The sequence below is a fragment of the Hippopotamus amphibius genome, chromosome 1 (assembly GCF_030028045.1).
Source record: "Hippopotamus amphibius kiboko isolate mHipAmp2 chromosome 1, mHipAmp2.hap2, whole genome shotgun sequence".
Taxonomy (NCBI): domain Eukaryota; kingdom Metazoa; phylum Chordata; class Mammalia; order Artiodactyla; family Hippopotamidae; genus Hippopotamus; species Hippopotamus amphibius.
In genome coordinates, this window is record NC_080186.1 from 82,340,862 (window position 1) to 82,360,463 (window position 19,602).

Below are 19,602 nucleotides of genomic sequence, written 5' to 3' on the forward strand. Positions count from 1 at the left end.
TACATATGCTCCAAGAATACTTTGAACATTTCTTTGTTTTAACTGTGACTTTTATACTGACAACAAGATCTTTGTATCCCAGCTTCACCAATTTTTTTGGACTTGAATGTCCAACTGACAGCAGGGTACCATCTCCCCTCTACACAATTACAATATTGCTTATATATCTTTGATCATATGACTAAAATTTTTGAATGTTAGCAAACTTTATATTTTCTAAATGTTTTTAATTTTCTTTAACCAAATGTTGAAAACTTTACAAAAATGTTAAATGATTAAAGTTCTTTTCCTTTTTTTCCTCCTCAAAGGGTCTAAGCACGCACGCATCTTTTGTAGACACACCTATTTTTATTCCAAGGGGCATGTGACTCAAATCAACTTTTTCCAAAGCGAAATCCCTGTATATAAACAGGGCCAGTCTGTGTTAATTTGTGATGGTCATGTTAGTTTTCAAAATATCTTTAGTAAATAAATAAAGGGGAGATGTAAAATATTGTGATTTGCTTGGTGAATCTTAATTGCGAAATTTCTTCTTCTTTCGAAACTTCTTTCCTGCTGCATTTGCTGTCTTTTCAGCCATAATCTCTGAGTACTTCCTTCGGTTATATCTAAAAAGAAAAACCAAATCTTTAAGTTCTAAAGTATGATACACCAGACATTAGAAGTTAATGTAACCTTTTGGTGGGGGCAGGGGTGGCGGCAATAGGGAAGTACTTCCAAATCTCAATTTTTTTTTTTTGTCTTTTCACTATCTGTTCATCACATCTGCACTAAGTAAGTTCTACCATGTGTAAGAAGCCATACTAGGCATTGGGGACAGCGCAGTGAACCAGCCAGCCACAGTCCCCACCCTCAGAGTAAGAAAAAAGAAAAAAAAACTGGTAATGGTAAAGGGAGGCCTTTGAAAACTTTCAGTCACTAGAGACCCATGCTGTAATTTCTGAGACTGCCACCACAAAGGTTACAAAATGTAGGTCAATTTTAGGAAAGCAGAAACTCAATCATCTTGTACCACACACTTCTGTGGGGATAGAAAGAGACAGGCTTGAGAGATGATAGGAAAATAAGAGGGACTCTGACAGTTTGAACATGGGACTGAAAGGAGAAGGAGGTATCAGACTTGCCCTAATGGATGGAGGGTGATGCCATTTGGTCATAAGATACAGAACACTGGGAGAGGACTATAGAGTGTACAGGGAGGATGAGGTCAGGAGACCCCACGTTAGCTCTTAGAGGGGCTTGTGAGATACCCATGAGGCAGCAGCTGGTTATGTGAATCTGGACTCAGGAGAAATCCAGACTAGACATATACATTGAAAGTCAACAGCATATAGATTCATACAACTCTATGGGGATGAGATTTCCGAGAGAGAAATGAAGTGAGAAAAGAGCATTGCTTATTTTTAAAATTTTCACCATTAACCAGACTCATTAAATAGTTTACATAACACTTGAGTTAAGTTTGTTTTCCATGTCTATATATTATACCATTTTAAAAACCCTTGATAAATATTTTCACTTTTGCTATTAAACCAATCTGGAAATTCAGCAGAGGTTTTTCTATGTGAGGTATGCTTTTAAATCTATATGATACACATACCTGCTTCAAGGATATTTAAAACATACCCAAATTGCCCACATCTCAGGGAAAAAAAATATCCAACTCCATCCACTAGCTGTGCCTCTCTCGTCTTGCTGACAACCAGACTTCTTCAGAGAGTTACCTCTTATTTTTTCAACTCACTTTCAAGTACCCTCTAGTCTGGTTTCCTCCCCATCACTCCCCTAAAAACTCCTTCTGCCAAGGCTACTGTGACCTCCATGTACTAAACCCAGAGGAAGTTTTTAGTTCTTACCTCATCTGAGTTCTCAGCAACACTTATTCCTGTTAACCACTCCCTCTGGCTTACACCTGCCTGTAACGCTCTCTCCTGGACTTCTACGACACTGTGCTCTCCTGGTTTTGTTCATGCCTTCCTGGCTGTCCTTTCCCAGTCTCCTTTGTGGGTTCATTCTTCTGTAGTCAGCCAAAGACTCCCACGCTTCCCTCTAAAGCAGTGGTTCTAAATTGGGAATGCTTATGCCCCACAGGCGACACCTGAAAATGCTTCAAGACATTTTTGAGTGTCATGAATCGGAGGGGAGGGGAGTGCACTATCGGCATCTGGTGGGCAGACGCCAGGGAGGCTGTTAAAGATCCTGCGATGGATAGGACAGTCCCCCCAGTGAAGAATTAATCCATCCAAAAAATACAGTAGTGCGGCTGAGAAACACTGCTAAAGCATTTACAAATTATCTTGAATTTAAAGTTTATGCATATTCTAAAGGAAAGCACCCATATTATAAAGTGAAACATAAATTCCTTTACCTTCTGAACTCAGAATCAGCCAGCAGTTCCTCCACAATAGTTCTCTTCCTTTGTTTCTTGGGAACTCGTGAGTGGTAGAAGTCAGCTGGATTGTCAACAACGGTTCCAATCTATTAATGAGTGATTGAAATAAGTCATGCAATACCTGAAGGCCAAGTTGCTTTCATATCTCAGGGTCGTTCTAACAAAGTATATTTATAGAAAGGAATGGAAAACACAGCTTACATTCTACCAATATTAAAGTTAGTTTTGCCATTTCTTAAAAAAAAATCACGTATTCAATCTGTACTGGGTCCTACTAATGACATTTCTTCATTAGCGTTTACAGTAAAACCAAAATTCCTTTTATATAAATGCTAGACAGTAGATTCTTGATGAATAGTCTAAATAGAGGAAAAGTGGGACAGATAAAAATAGTCTTTTTAGTTTTAGTTTTCCAATTTAACAAAATTCACACATACATTCTACCACATACCTATTTGATCTCCTAGGTTATCATAACTGCTGCCAGCTTAGAACCTTCTTACTGACCACTCTGCATTTGTTCATATGTTCAACCAAGTAAAATTTACATCTACTATGTGCCAAGCACTGTGCTAGGTGTTAGGGAAACAAAGATAAATATCTGGTCCCTGCCAGTGAGGGGGCCAGAGTCTTAAAGACGATCCAAAGATACGCAACTAAAAAATTAAAGCATGACCTAATATTATGCTGGACAAAAACACCAGATGCTCTGAAAACTAAGTGGCCAGTTCTACCTAATGGAGGTGAAGAAGGTTTCTTTCACAAAGGACAACATTTTAGCTTGGATTTGTATGGGTAAAATTTCACCAATCAAACATGGCAGGGCCAAACCCTTGTGAAGTCAGAATGACTAGACTAGTCTGTACATATCCTGAGAAGACTGAGTAGCTGAGTGTGTTTGTACTTAAGAGGACTATGTGACCAAAACAAGGGTTGGTGGGCTGGTTTGGGTGCACATTGTGAAGGGCTACATTAAAGGGTACAGACTCTATCCTATAGGTTATAAAGAATCATTGAGGTACCATTGAGTATCTTGATATCATTGAGCAGAGGTGTATCATAAGACAGACTGCTATTTTTTAAAGAAAAGATGACTGGCTACAATGTAGAGGATGGACCAAAAGGAGAGCAGACCTGGAGGCAAAGGACCATTACAGTAATCCATGAGTGACAAGAAAGGTAGTCAAGAACAAAATGAACCTGAGAGCTATCAGAGGGTGAATCAATCAGACTGTCATCTGAAAACACTTCGGAAACCAACTTCTATTTTCAGAATAAAGAACCTTGGGGAAAACAGAAGAGTTTGGTGTAAATCAGTCCCTCTTTCCTGCCCCATCCTGCAAGGAGTCTTGCTCTTAGGCTAATACTGCTTATATATGGTATACCCATCCCATAGGTTTTGTAATTTTCAGAGAGCTGATCTACAAACTAGTTACTGTTTGGAACACCGTCTTTCTATATGGAAAGCCGTTACAAGCGGGTAGCTGTCTGAATTGAGTTCTGGCTATTATTATATGGCCTGAGCAGATGTGTACTGCAAATATTCACTTAAGAGTAAACAAATCACCATAGTGCTTTCCAAACTAAAATCCTTAGAACATCAGTACCATTATTCTGTTTGCTTCATACCTGGAAGTACTTGGGGAAGCCATCTCTATCATTTTTCTTGTAAAACCTTTTTGGGTCCATGCCAGCTCTCATCTTTAGTGCTTTGAGATCATTTTTCAGTTCATCTGTCAGTTCTGGAGCTTTCATACCAAACCAGCCATCACCTGCAGTTTTTTGTCGCTCTTGCTGAAATTCAAATTTCAGGAACAATTAGAAAATTCTAATTTTAATAAGCAGTGTATAAACTATACCTTTTTTCCTCTAAAATTATAAAGAAAATTTCATGAATTAAAAACAAGTAAGGTGGGACTTCCCTGGTGGCACGGTAGTTAAGCCCATGTGCCCAGAGCCTGTGCTCACCACAATGAGAACCCTGTGCACCACAAAGAGTAGCCCTGTGCCCATGTGCAGCAATGAAGACCCAGAGCAGCCAATAAATAAATAAATAAATTTATTAAAATGAATGTTACTTTACAGGAATGTATGTATTAATCTCCAGAGTCACTTTCATAGAACCACTAGATAACAAAAAGTGATTTCTCTGATAAATTAGGCACAGCACTATCAGTTTCATAAATGAGGGCTCCTTAAAATTTACTTTGTATCTTAGTAAGAACTGCTGACTTGGAGAATAACCCACAGCTTCAATTTTTATTGTCTAGAATACCCTCCACAAGATGAAATGTATAAAAGCTCCAGAAGTAAAAATGTTTTTATGTGAACATTAACACTTTTACTCAGTCACCTAGTTGTCTCAGAAAGTTACTCATTCCAACAAGTCCAGAAATTTGTATTATTTCTAAAATTCAAAAACCTTTCAATTTCTTTTGAAAACTCCTAGCAAGTTATTTGCTTAATTTTAATTTTTGTTCATTAACACAACAAATATTGGAGTGTTTACCATGTGCCAGGGTGCTCCGGTCATGTTAGTGACATTACTGGAGCACCATCCTCAAATTTCCTCTAAGCTCTCTCCATAATTTCTTTATGCTTACTAGCTGAAATGGAAGTAGTCCCCTGTATTTTACTAAAGAAAACAGTTTCTATGCACTCATTTGGCAGACTAAATAGGCCAGTGTTTTTAGCTGGTTAAATTCAGTTCCCTACAAGAGCCTGCAACAGAGCTCCCAGCCTTCTGTGAACAGTACCTATAAGCCAAGAGGTGTGGTGTGGACAGTGACCTCATCTGCTGGCTGCCACTGTTCTTAATAAAAGGAAAAATAGGAGCTGTATCTACATGCACCACTTGGTGCACTTTCACTCTGTGAAAATCCACACGAAATGCTGTTTATGGAACCGTATTTTATGGGCTCTTAGATATCTATGATAGTTTTCTTTGGAAACATATTTTAATTGTACAATCATGTCAGATAAGCTGAACATACATAGTCAAACACATTAAACATTCTAAATAATGAGTCACTGTACTTACTCTGCGTTTTTTCTGAAGTTTATACTTTGATTCACTATATGGTGGGACACAGTAGTTTTTTTCAAAATCAGGAGTAATGACGGCTTTCTGCAAAAGCTACAAAAATATTACATTGGTTTTAAAATAATGTCAGAATGTCATTTTTTTTGACATTTTTGCCTTATAAAGGAAACAATCTCCCACACCGAAGACTACTTCAGCTATATTAACCTTCTTTATGGACAGACAGACTACTGCAAAACTGTGTTCTTAAATTTGTAAATTATATCAAAATAAAAATGCTTTAGGAGACAAAATGAAGGATTATCTTAGGGAATCTGTAAAAATCAATATTCAACTCAAATTTCTTTTTCTAATCTGAATCTGTACACACCAGATATACATTAATGTGTCCACTTTCATGTCATTGGTTTGCAACCAGCCACCTGTACCAACCAACTGGAAAATAAAGACAACAGGAACAATACCATAGAGTTCCTAAACTCCCTGGGAAAAAACCTGACAACAGGAACAATGCCATAGAGTTCCTAAACTCCCTGGGAAAAAACCTGACTAGGCTTTAATAAGTTCTTCTGATGGTGGTAAAACAGCTTTCTGTGATCTCAGGAGATCAGCTAGACTAAGAACAGCAGTACAGACTTTGATTAAACAACGTATGCTTTTTACGGTATACCAGTGAAATCAAGCCATCAAGCAAACATGCTTTTTGCAACCCAACAACATATCAAAGATGCTCTTTCAATGTCAATTCATACAAAGGTCATCTTCGTTCTTTTTAATAGCTGCTATACACAATTTTTCTTCTTTTTAGTTTAATAGTCTCCATTTAACTTTTCTCCATTAAACACCGTAAACATCATCTCTGCACATTTGTGATTATTTCTGTAAAACGGATTCCAAAATGTGTCATTTAAATTTTGACAGGTACTATTAAACTGCCTTGCATCCAAGTAGTATAAACTCCTACCAAGAGTTAATCAGTACCATTTTCTTTACATAGCCAACACTGGAGATTATCTGTTTGTGTTCTGTCAGTGTTACTTGATGAGTGTTTCCATTTGCTGTTGATCATCTTTTTGTGTATTTATTAGCTGTATACTGCAATATAAGTCTTCTTCTGTGGAATGCCTGTATTTTTGGGGGGTTCTTTTTAATTTTTATACAGACTTGTGTTCCTATTAATTTGTAGAAATGTATTTTGTATCTTAGTAGTATTAACCTATGGTCTTTTACTTGTCTTTAAGGTGTTTTTATTTGCGTAAGTTTTAAAATTTTATGTAGTCAAATTTGCTCATCATTTCCTAAGTGTCTTCTGCATTTCTTTGTTATTTGCCTAGGGTGACGAAATACCGTCAATACTGTATATGTGACTAAAAGGAACCTCAGGGTAATTAGTCATTTCCTCAGTACAAGAACTAAAGATGACTGCTCCTTGGCCCTCAAAGCAGTTCACAGGAATACAGCAAATATTAATTTGGTCAATAACATTTGAAATAATCAATTTAGAAATAAATCATCAATTCAGAAATCCTCAATTCAGGTTCAGGACTAGAAGTTGCTGTGTAGCACAGTAGCAGTCTAGACTTTGCTATCAAAGACAGCATGATATTTATTTAATAGATTTAATAATCAAATTATTATATATTATAATTAACAGATTTAATAATTAAATTATATATTATGATTATTAATAGATTTAATAATTAAATAATTAAAGAGAGCTGGTTGTGTGTCAAGTACCAGAGTAGGGTTTAGGTTGGTTCTCAACTGAGAGCAACTGGCAATATCTGAAGACATTTTGAGGTGGGGGTGGGGGTTGCTCTGGTAGAGATGGGTGCTACTGGCACCTACAGGGTAGTGCTGAGGGATGGGGCTAAACATCCTACAATGCACAGGACATCTTCCCACAACAAAGAACGATCCAACCCCAAACATTAGTTTTACTGAGATTGAGAAATCCTGTTTCAGGAATACAAAGATAAAAGACAGTAAAATAACAATGAATACCACATGATCAATAATCACTTAGATCTATACTGGGTGTTGCAGAAGCAGAGAGAAGGCAGGGGTAAGGACTAGGGTCAAAGAGTGGTTCCTAAAGGTAGTGATCTATGATCTCTGCACTGGCCTGGGATAGAGCAGGGTGTTCAGGAACCTACAGTAAGAACACAGCAGGTGGACAGTCAGAGCTAGAGAAACAGAGCCACCTTGAAGGCTCTGAGGAACCACTACAGGACTTAAACAGAATATCATGTTCAGATCTGTGTTTTGAGAAAGAGAACTCTAGCAAGACCACGGAAGATGGCTTGAAGAAGATTAAGGAGGCCACTACAGTAGTCTAGATGAAAAATAAAATAGATGTCACTAGCCAGTGACAGTGGGGTGGAAAGGAGGGAGCAGAGTAGAAAGTATATAAGCACCGTCCCCTAGGCTTCGTTATTGACTGCAAAAGGGAAACAGATTTTGGTGTCATTAACCAGGATAAATACAAAAGGAGGAGCTGGCTTAGGTAGGGAAGAGAAGGACAATTAGCAAAGTCAAGTGCCTGAGCACATCTGAATGAACAAATAGGCACCTGGATTTAAAGACGTAGGCTAGAAAGTATTGATATTACAGATCTGGGACAAAACCATTCAAAGTGGCAGCCGAAACTGAGAGTTTGGATGAGGTTACCTAACCTGTAATTTCCTTCTGAAAATATACCTACAATTTTATGTCTACGCACACATGTGCTCTTTTTCCTTGTGGGGTTAGTGGGCACTCAGCTTTCATATTTTCAACAGAGTCCAAAGCAGTTAAGAACTAAAAGAATAGCAAGAAAAGGAAACACAACCCCTGGGACTATAACTGGTGGTTGCAAGAAGAGAAACACGGATCCTGTATTACTTTAATTTTCAAGTCTCATCTCTTATAGCTGGGACTCTGTAATAAAAAAGAATAAATGACTGTCCTGGAAAGAGGGAAAAAAGGAGAACAGTAGGCTAATGTGGTTTCACTGTAGGAAAATTAGTCTCTTACCAAGGACTAACCATTTTTAGAAGTGACTGGTTAGTTCTATGAAAATCAGTGGGATACTTTGTGTAGCTTACCTCATTTTTCTTTTTCTCCTTGATCTGTGTTAGGATTCTCTTGTTCAACTGTAGCTTGTCTGCATTAAAATTAATATACAAACCACCCAACTGCTTAATATTCAGACCAGGATCTATGCTGCTGCTAGTCAACTTCAGACTGAAAGAGAAATGATCACTTTTAAGTGATTCAGAAATGATCTTCACATCATTTAGTAATTCAAAATGGAAACAACTGAGACTATTTTCATTTAGAAGAACATTATGAAATGAATAATGAATTAAGCCTTTTGGAAGCACATCCAAATTTATTTCCCAGATTTTCTTAAAAGAGGATTAAGGCCATGTTATACGCCAACAGACCTCATATAGGGATTTTATAAAGAAAGAATTACAGAAAAGAGGAAGAAATATATCCAGCAATTTAGCTCAACTTCATGTACAGGTAGTGAGTTAATATATGTCCATATACTTCCATCTCGAGAGCCAATGAGAAAGACAGGGTCTTCTACTCCGAACTTCTAAGTTATCCAAACTTGTAATGTTTTTCTGGGTAATTTAAGGGCACTGAGTAGTGCCTCTAAATCAGTGAGTTTTAAACAATGAGGATCTGTATTTTCCAATGGAGCTCAAAAAAATATATAACTGTCATACCCCAGATCCACCAAATCAGAATCTTCTGCAGTTGACTTGGGCTCCTGCTGTAGGTATGTAAGGAGAATTTCTACTTTACATATTACTGAAGAGTCCTTTTTATAAGCAAGTACACTTGGACTTAGAGTCAGTTTCTTCCCTAATTATTCATATAAACTGAGCAGCTAAAAGTTTTGATTATCAACCTCTACTGGAAAGTGAAATCACTCAACTGTGGTGCCTTGGCAGGGATTCTCAACCCTCAGTGTACATTACAATTATCCTGGGGAGGGGGGTGTGTGGCTTTTAAAAAAATAAGTACACCTGAGACTAGCCTCCGAGATTTCACTGGTTTAGAATGATGCCCGGGCATCTGTTAATGTATAGGTCCTGACCAAGGATACCTGTATTTCCAGTAGATACACTGCCACCAAGGGCGTATGCCTAGGAAAAACAAATTTGAAAAACAGAACAAAAGAAACCAAAGAAATAGCTCCCAAAGAGTACTTTTTAATGGGTGATAGATGGGATTATAGGTTATTATTTTTCTCATGTGTTCCTCTATTTTTCAATTTCTCTACAATCAACATGTAGAAAAAACCAAGTTACCTCCCTTCCCTTTTATATGTTGCTCTTAATAATCACACAAGAAAACCTTAACAGATGATTTTTAATATACCACCAAACGGAGTACCTTTAGCTCTCATTGGTGGGAAAAATGACTAACAAAGGTACCCACATAAACAAGGGAAATGCTGGATTAAAAAGCTCTTCCATAAAGAAAACCCAAAGCAGTAGTTTTTTTCAGTTTCTATGCTTTGTAATATTTTTATGGTAATTCAGCTATTCAAACATGTAACAAAAATTTACTTAAAAAAATAAAAACTTACAGTTTAGATTTTGTGCTATTTAGTAAGCTGTCTTCATCACTAAAATCATTATCTTTACTTGTGTCACCATCTGATGGTTCTTCTTCACTGTCTTCTTCCTCTTCCCTTTCTTCCTCAGTGGCGACCTCACTTGCCTTCTCTTCCTCATCCAAGTAAAAATTTTTATCAGCACTCAATCCAGGAGTTGTGTCAATTACAAACAATGCATTGTCACCTGATACATTTTCTGAGTTTCCATTTAATGACTCTTTTTTACCACTATTTTCAACAAAACACACAGTGTCCTCTTCATCCTCACTGTTTTCAGACTGCTGGCTTTCATCACTGCTGAGAACTAATAAAACAGAGTCATCTTTATCCTGAGATGTGTTGAGCTCAAGTTTACATAGGTTGGTATTACACTCAAAATCTACATCCCTTTCTTTGCGCGTGTCTTCGCTAACACCTGTAACTGTGCACTCTCCTTCATCGCTATCACCACCATCACCAAGTTCCGTCCAGTCACTTGTTTTTATGGAGCTCTTTCCCTCTTCATTCCATCTGTCCACTTCCACAACTGCAAATGTCTGAGCTAACGATTTCATTACAGCTTCACAGTCCAGATTTGAGGACTTTGATGTGGTTTTGTTACTTTCAGGGGTTGAATGCCTTTGAGAAACTAACTGCTGCAGGCTAGAGACCTGAGGTTCAGAAAGACTCTCCAGCTGAGAATTTTTCTCATTAATTTCTTTTCCCTCATCTATTATTCCTTTGGCTTTTTCATTTAAACTCTTACAATTCTGCTTTATTATTTCTTTAAGAAGTGAAACATTGTCTTGTTTCTCTTCTCTTATATTCAAACGTCGCTGTTTTTGTACTATTAGCTTTTCTTCTGAATTTTCAAAGAAGGAATCATTTTCAGGGTCATTATAAATTTCATTATTAGAGAAATCTGGCTTATTTATCTGAGAAAGTGATCTTGCTAATAAACGAGAAGAAGTTCGTCTGGTATCTGAATCCAAATTCACAGGTGTATTTATAATTTGCTTTTCATTTCCTGGTACAACCTCAGTATCATTCTCAGTTTCTGCCTGTAATTTCCTCTGCATACTCCTTGTTGTTCTCCTAGTTGCAATTCCAGAATATGAAGAAATATCTGAGCATGATGACTCAGCATCAGAAATAGCTTCCACATGGGATTCTTGGTTTGGAGCTGTTTGGAATTTAGCCTTACTTCTTCTGGTTCTTTTTGTTATTTCTGTGGGAAGCACAATTCTAGAAATACCTGAAACATGCGATTCTGCTTCAGAGACTTCTTCTTCAGTATGAGACTCCTTTACTGGAGTTATTTTCAGCTTTTTCCTTACACTGGAAACTGGGGTGCCTGCAACTAAGATCTGTCTTCTCCTAGTTACCCTTACAATGGGATCCTGAGCCTCAGACACAGAAGAACAGTTTGACTCTGCTTCAGAGATCTCTCCATCAGTAGAAGGTTTGTTCATTTCTGGTAATGAGCCTGTAGTTTCGTTCTTCCTCTTCCTGGTTTTAGAAGCTGGACTTTGTTCCCTAGTGATCTGAAATTCAGTAGTACTTGGGTCGTCAGATTGAGATTCCTTCCTGTCTTTTGGATGAGCTTGAATTCTTGTGGCAGCAGAATTCTGTAAGCCAGTGAAAATACATTGTAATTTAGGTAGGGCTGGGACAAGGGTAAAGTGAATGAGGCACTCCCCTCAAAAGCAAATTTTAAGAGGGCACTAAAATACTCAGTAAACAACATTAATGCAAAACAATACAACAGCCATCATCACCCACAATTAAAAAAAAAATCAATACTTCAATACTGGATCTGATTGTTCATTTGCAGGCCCTGGTTCACCAGCGTCACCTAAGTCCTGGATCTGACTTTAGGGAACAAAATGAATAACTGAAAAAGAAAATTTTCTCCACTCAAAATCACATATGCTAGGTGGACCTACATTCCGAAACACATACAGGAAAAGACGGAAGAAGCAAAGATGTGTTTAGGAACACACCGATGGACTCGGTCCTGTCCTTACCTTTTCATTCCTAAGTGAATTAATGTTCCGTTCCCTTCATCGCAGCATCAGAGGCAGCGGACGACTAACGCCACTGAATTACTAGGTGGCGTCATCGCAAGCCCTCCCCACGCCAGAAGCAGGCGCTGTCGGGGCACAGCCAGTCTTCCCACGTGAAAATGGTGCCTTCTCCAATCCAACTAATTAGGCTCACGCTTGGTGGCCGAAATTAATCCTCTTTAGCACGGTGTTAGCAGTAATGTTAAAGGGCCTGAGCTGTGCATCTGCATTACGGACCTGAACAGCGCAAAGCAAGTTACCTACTCTATTCCTCGCCAAGCATTACCTTAAAAGACCCTGGTGAGGTCTGAAGAGGAAGCTACAGGCTTAGCGCGGAGCCTGGTACACAATTGAGCGCAGCCAGTTCCGGCTTTTCTGCCGCTCCTCCCCAGGCTGCGCGAGACCCCTGAACCGCCCACCTCCCTGAGCACCGGTCTGCGAAACAGTGAGGAGAAATGACAGAGCCTTGCGATCTCCTACCTTCTGCCAGGAGCTTTCAACTGACGTAGCTTGGATCCCGGCCTGAGGCCGCGCGGACCTAGTAACAACCATCTTTCAGGCGTGCGGCCGCAGCGGCCTCCTTCTGCTTCCGCGCCCCGGAAGTGCGTCAGAGAAGCGACTCACTCGCGCTTTCCCGCGAGAATGCCGGAACTCGAGAGAGTCTCGTACCGCCTCCGCCCCTCTGACCTAGGCCAAGGCAGTGGCTCCGGGAATCCGCAAGGGCACGGGTGTTAATGGTCACTACAGTGCAGTAGAAGGCAGACCAGCCTTGTGCAGGGAGAGACCTTCCCGCAGTGGCCCGCGGCCCTCGTCCCCCTTACACACGAATGAATTGGAAAATTAGCATCATCTACCCCTCTATGTCCATCCTCTCATTTGTTCAGCAGAGGTCTTAATGTAACCTTGGGTATGGCCGAAGGAGACGTTTGCATTATTTATAACATCTTAAAAAAAATCATATACTTTTGTATTACTTGTGAAGTTACCTGTAAATAAAATTTAAAGACTTGGGTGGGGTAAAAGATACATATGTTAAATGCCCAGGAATTTGGAGACTAGTTAGGAAGCTATTATAATTTAAAGGTGAGGTGATGAGTTGGAATTGGGAATAAGCAGAATAGAAGAAATGTTAAATAGTAAAGGAGAGAGATAAAAAAAAGTTTTTGCAGTGAAAAGAGAAGAGAATGACTAGAATCAAGAGAAGCTCCTTCTTTTAGATAAAAGGTGGAGAGCTAGGATATGTTTGAGGGTAATGCAAAGAGATTGAAGAAGTATACAGGCGTTGGAAATGAGAATAAGTGCCTCATCAAATCTTTTCTCCCTTACTTAAGAAAACCAATTTTTTTTTTTCTTAAAGTCACAAAGTACTGAATTTTCAGTGAGCACACTGCCATTCAGCTAAATAGCTCCTTCCATAGTTTCCCTTACAGCCAGATACGGCTAAGCTTGGGCTAATTACAGATTAAGTGTTGTGTAGTTCTCTAGGAACATCTTAAAAGAGAGGAGGTCCTCCTTGCCTTCTTTAACTTCATTTCACTCTCCGGAAAGTTGTGTTCCCTGGTTTTCAAGCAGCAATCTTGTGCCATGAAGATGAGGGCCATGCTTTAAGGATGGCAGAGCAGTGACAAAGAAAGAAAAAAGAGTTTCTGACAAGTTGTAGAACTGCTATATCAGTTCTAACTAGCCTAATTTTAAAGATGTTTTCACCTGAGAGAAACACCGCTCTTTTTAAAACAGTTATTTGGGGACTTTCTGTTTTCATCCAAGCCTAATCCCAACTAAAGGACGGAATTAAAAAAAATGGAGATGGAGGAGTTAGCCACAGAAGAATGCTCCTTCCTTTGAGGCAAGAGGGAAGAGTTGATAACTGAAGCAGAGAGGAGACTGTAAATGCAAGAAATTAAAGTGAAGAGAAGAGGAGGGGATTTGAGGTAGATAACATCAATTTCTGAAGGAAGAAGGTGACTGATATGCTCAGAAGAATGAAAAAAGTTTAGATTGACTGTTACGGGGAATGTGGTAAGGGGCAAAAAGAAGGAATTTTAGTAGGGCCAAGTAGCAATGAGAGTAGGTAAGAGAAAGGACAGAAGAGAAAACAGGCTAAATTTGAAGAGGAGGTGGAGTGGTGTAGAGGAAGGAAGGTGAAGCAACTGGAAGTGAGTAGTGGAGAGCAAAGCAGTAGAGGACAACAGCATCAACCATAGTAATAGCAGAGCACTTACTATATGCTGGGTACTAAGTGCTTTACATGCATTTAATAACCCATTTAATATATATGACAACTTTAACATGAGCAAATGCATGAAAATAGAAATTAAGATCACAGGAGTGGGTGCAAAAAATTGGGAGGGTATTAGAAAACCAGTGTGTACTATTCACTTACAAGCATGTCCCCTTTAAAACAAAACAAAAAACACTCCCAAATATTTACAAGCTAAAAAGTTCAAGAAACAAACATAAAATACTAAGATTAAAATGTTAGTACATATTCATAATATAAGAAGACTGAGCTGTTCTGCTGATCAGCGGTAAAACTGCAAAGTATTGTTTTTTTGTTTTATGTGAGCTTGCCAGGTCTGCCATGTTTCCCTAACTCTTCCTTCTTTACCTGCCCTCTTCTTTACCCAAAGTGGATTTGGGGAAAATACAGTATAAAAACACAGTAATTATTACTCAGGCCCAAAGGGAAACTCTCCCATGATAGTCTGTACTTTACTAAAACCCTTAAATTATAGGGCTGAATCTCTCTCTGGAATTTTAGGCATTAACCAAAAGATGAGTTTTAGTGCATAAGGCTTCTAAAAATACATACTATTCATGATCATTTTGCATTACTACATACAAAACATTACTTTTAAATTAAGTTTGACTGGTAAGATGGTCTCTAACAATCCTATCCTCTGGTCTTCATACCCTTGAGTATGGGCTAGACCTAGTGACTTATTAATGAAAAGAATGTAACAAAAGTGATGGGTGTCACTTTCAAGATTAGTTTACAAAAAAGGCTGGCTTCCATCTTGCGATTTCTCACTTGTTCATTCTGTGGGAAGCTAGTAGCTGCTTGTTATGAGCTGCCCTATGGGCCATGTGGCAAGGAAGTGAGGGAGGCCTCTGGCTTACAGCCAGAGAGAAACTGAATCCAGCCAACAACCTCATGAACTAGCTTGGAAGCAGACCAACCTCAATTAAGCACAAGGGAGAGACTGGAGTCCCAGATGAGCCTGATTGCAACAGTTCGATTAGGCCTTGAGGTACCCAGATGTGGCAACAGATAATAGTCAATATTAATTGTCTGTTCTAAAAATTTCATGTAAAGGAAATAATTTACGTACTTTCATGTCTAGCTTCTTTCACTCAGCATATTTCTGAGACATCCATGTTACTGTGTATACTAGTCGTTATTTTTTATTGCTGATTATACTACAATTTATCTATCCATTCACCTGTTGATAAACATCTGGGTTGTTTCCAGTTTTCAGCTATAAAGTGCTATAAACATTTGTATATATCTATTTCAGATATATGATTTCTCTTGAGTAAATACCTAGCAGTGAAATTGCTGGGTCACACGGTACATGCACATTTAATTTTGTAAGAAATCCCAAGTTATTTTCCATAGTTTTTTTTTTTTTTAATATTCTTTTTATTTATTTATTTTTGGCTGCATCGGGTCCTAGTTGTGACACGCAGGATTTTCTGTTGCAGCACGCGGGCTCTTTGCTGCGGCATGCAGGCTTCTCTCTAGCCGCGGTATGCCGGTGTTCTCTTTCTAGTTGCAGTGTGAGGGTTTTCTCTTCTCTAGTTGTGGCGTGGGCTCAGTAGTTGTGGTGCACGGGCTGAGTTGCCCCACGGCATGTGGGATCTTAGTTCCCAGACCAGGGATCGAACCCGTGTCCCCTGCACTGGAAGGTAGATTTTTTACCACTGGACCACCAAGGAGTCCCTCCATAGTGGTTTTATTGATACCATTTTATAGTCCCATCAGGAATATATGACAGTTGCTTCTTCCACATCCTTGCCACCACTTGGTATTGTCAGTTTTTAAAAAAAATTTAGCTATTTTAGTGGTTTCATTGTGGTTTTAATTGGCATTTCCCTGATGACTAATGATGTTGAACATCTTCTATGTTCTTATTGACTATTCATGTCTTCTTTGGAGAAAAATCTAACATTTTGCCTACTTTTTATTGGGCTGTCTTAAGCTGTAAGAGTTCTTTATACATACTAGATACAAGATCCATATCAGATAAATGATTTTCAAATATTTTATCCTATTTTATGGGTTTCCTTTTGACTTTTTTGATGGTGTTTTTGAAGTTTTTTTTAAATTTATTTTATTGAAGTATAGTTGATTTACAATGTTGTATTAATTTCTACTGTACAGCAAAGTGATTCAGTATTAAAACATATATATACAGATTTTTTCATATTCTTTTCCATTTTGCTTTATCTTGATAGTGTTTTCTGAAGTGCAATTTAAAAACTTTGATTATGTCCAATTTATTTTTCACAAGAAATATTTATTGCAAGTATTTCATCCCAGTCTGTGGCTCACATTTTCACATTTTCAAAATACACTGTTTCCTTAACAATACATTTTGAAGAACAGAAGATTTTAATTTTGCTTAAATCTGGTTATTGGTATTTTTTCTTTATGATTACTTTTTTGGTGTTATCAGAAAACTCAGAAGCAGTTTTCATTTTCTTGCTTTATTCTAATTACATACACATCAAAAGGAATAGGATATTTCCAATGAAAAAAGTGACCAGAGGGAAAAACAGATTATTTCTAGGGAAGAAAATCCAGATTTTCATCAGCAATAGTATAAATGCTGGAAATCAATAGAATATTATCTTCAAGATGCTGAGGACAAGTGTTTGGAAACTTAGAATTCTATAATGTCCAATGATCACTTAAGATTGTTAACAAAATAGACATTTTCAGACAAACAAGACCTTACTGCCCAAAGACCTTCAGTGAAAGAATTACTAAGGATATACTTAAAAAAAAGTAAACATAAATGCAGTAGGATGAAAGAATCAACAGTGAGCAAACAGAAAACAGAGTTGAGTCCAAATAAATAATGCTTATTGTAAAACATGAACCTTCTTAAAATAATGGACCAAAACACAGACCAAAATCTTATATGATATTTTACATGTTTATTCATCGCTGAGGGATACACAAGGTTTTGTTTGACTTCTCTGGTAGTGAAACTACATAAGCCGTATCCTAATATATTTAGGGGATTGGGACAAGTTTTTGTCTCTCTTTTATAAAAATGTGACTTTTCAAACCTTACCTACTCTTGTCTCACTAGAAGCCATTCCTTTCTATCTGATAAGAACAAGCTCTTGAAGAAAGTGTTTTCACAGAATTTCTGAAGTTTACATATAAACTGTTCATCACTCAATATAAGTGTATTTACAAACCAGGCACACCCCACACCCCATCTTATGATCCTACTCTATTTCTTCAGGGGAGCCTTTCTTGTCCTTATGCTGCTTCCCAGCAGTCCCATTCCTTCCACATGACCCCACTCCCTTTTCACCACTTCTATCATCAACAGATGTAGCCCTTTATTTCCTTTGTTCATGTACAGATCTCTCTCAACCCCCAAATATACTTATCTCCTCCTTGAAGACAGGGCTGTTTTCATCTCTGTGTCTATCCGCCCACACCTTGCACAGTGCCTGGCACACAGCAGGCATTCAATACATCTTCACTGAATGAATGTATGAATAACTTTATGGCTTGGATAAATTTTTTTCATAATTTATTTTCAAATCATACTCAGTTTGAGTTTAAATAGTTCAAAATCAATATAATGTTCCAAGATGCTTACAACTATTGAAACTCAATTAAAACATATACAACTCACACTTCAGTTATATTCATAACACAGATAAAATTAAAAACTATTATAAACATTTAATAATGCTTTATATTTTGCCTTGATTTTATAGTATACTACTGAAGACACATAAAAGTAGAATTATATAATTAAAACATTTTCCCCTCCTAAGTATATTTCTAACGCTGAAAACTATAAAAAAAAATTAATAAAAGTTATAAGACACATTTTTAAAAAATAAAACTGACATATCCTGCCCACCAACTCTATGGGAAAATGACAGGTACAAGTTCTGGTACATTAGGAATTATGAAAAAAAACTCTATGGGAAAATGACAGGTACAAGTTCTGGTACATTAGGAATTATGAAAAAAAAAGATTTGGAATCATAAGTTGGTACATTTGAGTATGAAAACAAAAATGGACTAAATTCTCATTATAACGTCAAATTTCTCTAAATGTACATTTGGCAGAAAGATGAATTGTCAGCCAATATTATGAATCTGGGTGGAAAAGTTAAAAAGAAACTCTGTTCTAAAAAGAAGCATAATTAAATGAACCTTAGACCTTTATCAATGAAAATCAAGATCCTATTTCAGTTACTACTTGGGGCTCTGGTAGGGAAAAGTCTGCATCATTCACTGGAAATATAATAACTTCATTTTCTATTTCACACACAGCTGTCTAAATGATCTTTCCTGTGAATGGAAAAATTATTAGCTATTATTTGTGATTCAAGTTCTAGCACTGGCTGTTCCTACATGGATAACTCTATTATCACATTGGCACAATGTGGTCTTCAGAATTTATACCATGTGAACATATTTTGTAAGACACCTTGGTCCTTCTGTTGACTACAGTTTCTTAGAAGAGAATTCAAAACAGACTCATCACAGAACAAACTCAAAGTTACAGTACACTGTGTTAAAGTAAGGCTCCAGTGTATTTTGGACATGCGATAAGCTGCAGCTTCTTGTCATGTTTACTGGAAAAAAAAGTTATATGAATTCTTTCTACCTTGGGTCACTGCATACACATCTCCCCAGAAAACATACCTGTTATATACACTATTGTTAACTTAGCTTTCAGCTTTAAGCAATTATTTGGTAGTATTATCACTTTTTATTTTATGGCTTTTTAAACATTAAGTCCTTAAATATTTGAAAAGCATTCACTATATTCTGATAGTTCACCAAAAAAAGAAGTGAATATCAGCTTAGAGAAGATAAAGCCTTTAAAAAAAGTCAGTTTTTTAAAGAAAAGGTTATTCAATAACAGAAATTAAAGGTATAGAAGCGAAGCAAACAAAAAACTCATTTAAAAAAGGCATACATGATCCCCCTCACAAAATGAATCTATAATCTTGCTACTTTGTCAAGAGTTGGAGAAAAAACACACATAAAGCTCCTGCTGAAGTCTGGATATATTAGCAATATACTTTTTTTTTTTTTTCCTATTTTCAAAATAACCTTTCAAACAATTCATTTTTGTAAATCCAGGGTTTTAAAAGATAATAAATGTGATATTAAAGTGCCCTCTTAAAATATCTTGGCCAATTCACTGTACAGGCTTAAATTAAAATGAGCATTTGTTTAAAGACTTATGTTACATGAAAAAATGTTGTACATTTTCAATTTAAAAAGTTAACT

General features: G+C 37.4%; 1 protein-coding gene across 1 annotated transcript; it reads right to left on the minus strand.

The window, feature by feature from the left end:
• Positions 1-328: 328 nt before the first annotated feature.
• DNTTIP2 (deoxynucleotidyltransferase terminal interacting protein 2) lies at positions 329-12,713 on the minus strand. Its single transcript, XM_057717889.1, has 7 exons — positions 12,579-12,713; positions 10,024-11,660; positions 8,522-8,660; positions 5,433-5,528; positions 4,022-4,186; positions 2,369-2,478; positions 329-608 (listed from the first exon to the last, which is right to left on the minus strand). Exons 1-7 carry the CDS (start codon positions 12,648-12,650, stop codon positions 515-517), a joined length of 2,313 nt encoding a protein of 770 aa, XP_057573872.1. The 5' UTR covers positions 12,651-12,713; the 3' UTR covers positions 329-514.
• Positions 12,714-19,602: the final 6,889 nt, after the last annotated feature.

Coding starts and splice junctions, on each gene's coding strand:
- DNTTIP2 (XM_057717889.1), bottom strand. CDS start 12,650: ATGGTTGTTACTAGGTCCGCGCGGCCTCAGGCCGGGATCCAAGCTACG. Junction 5,529..8,521: donor AGGAGAAAAAGAAAAATGAG/GTAAGCTACACA, acceptor ATATTTTTGTAG/CTTTTGCAGAAAGCCGTCAT. Junction 609..2,368: donor GCTGATTCTGAGTTCAGAAG/GTAAAGGAATTT, acceptor TTTTCTTTTTAG/ATATAACCGAAGGAAGTACT.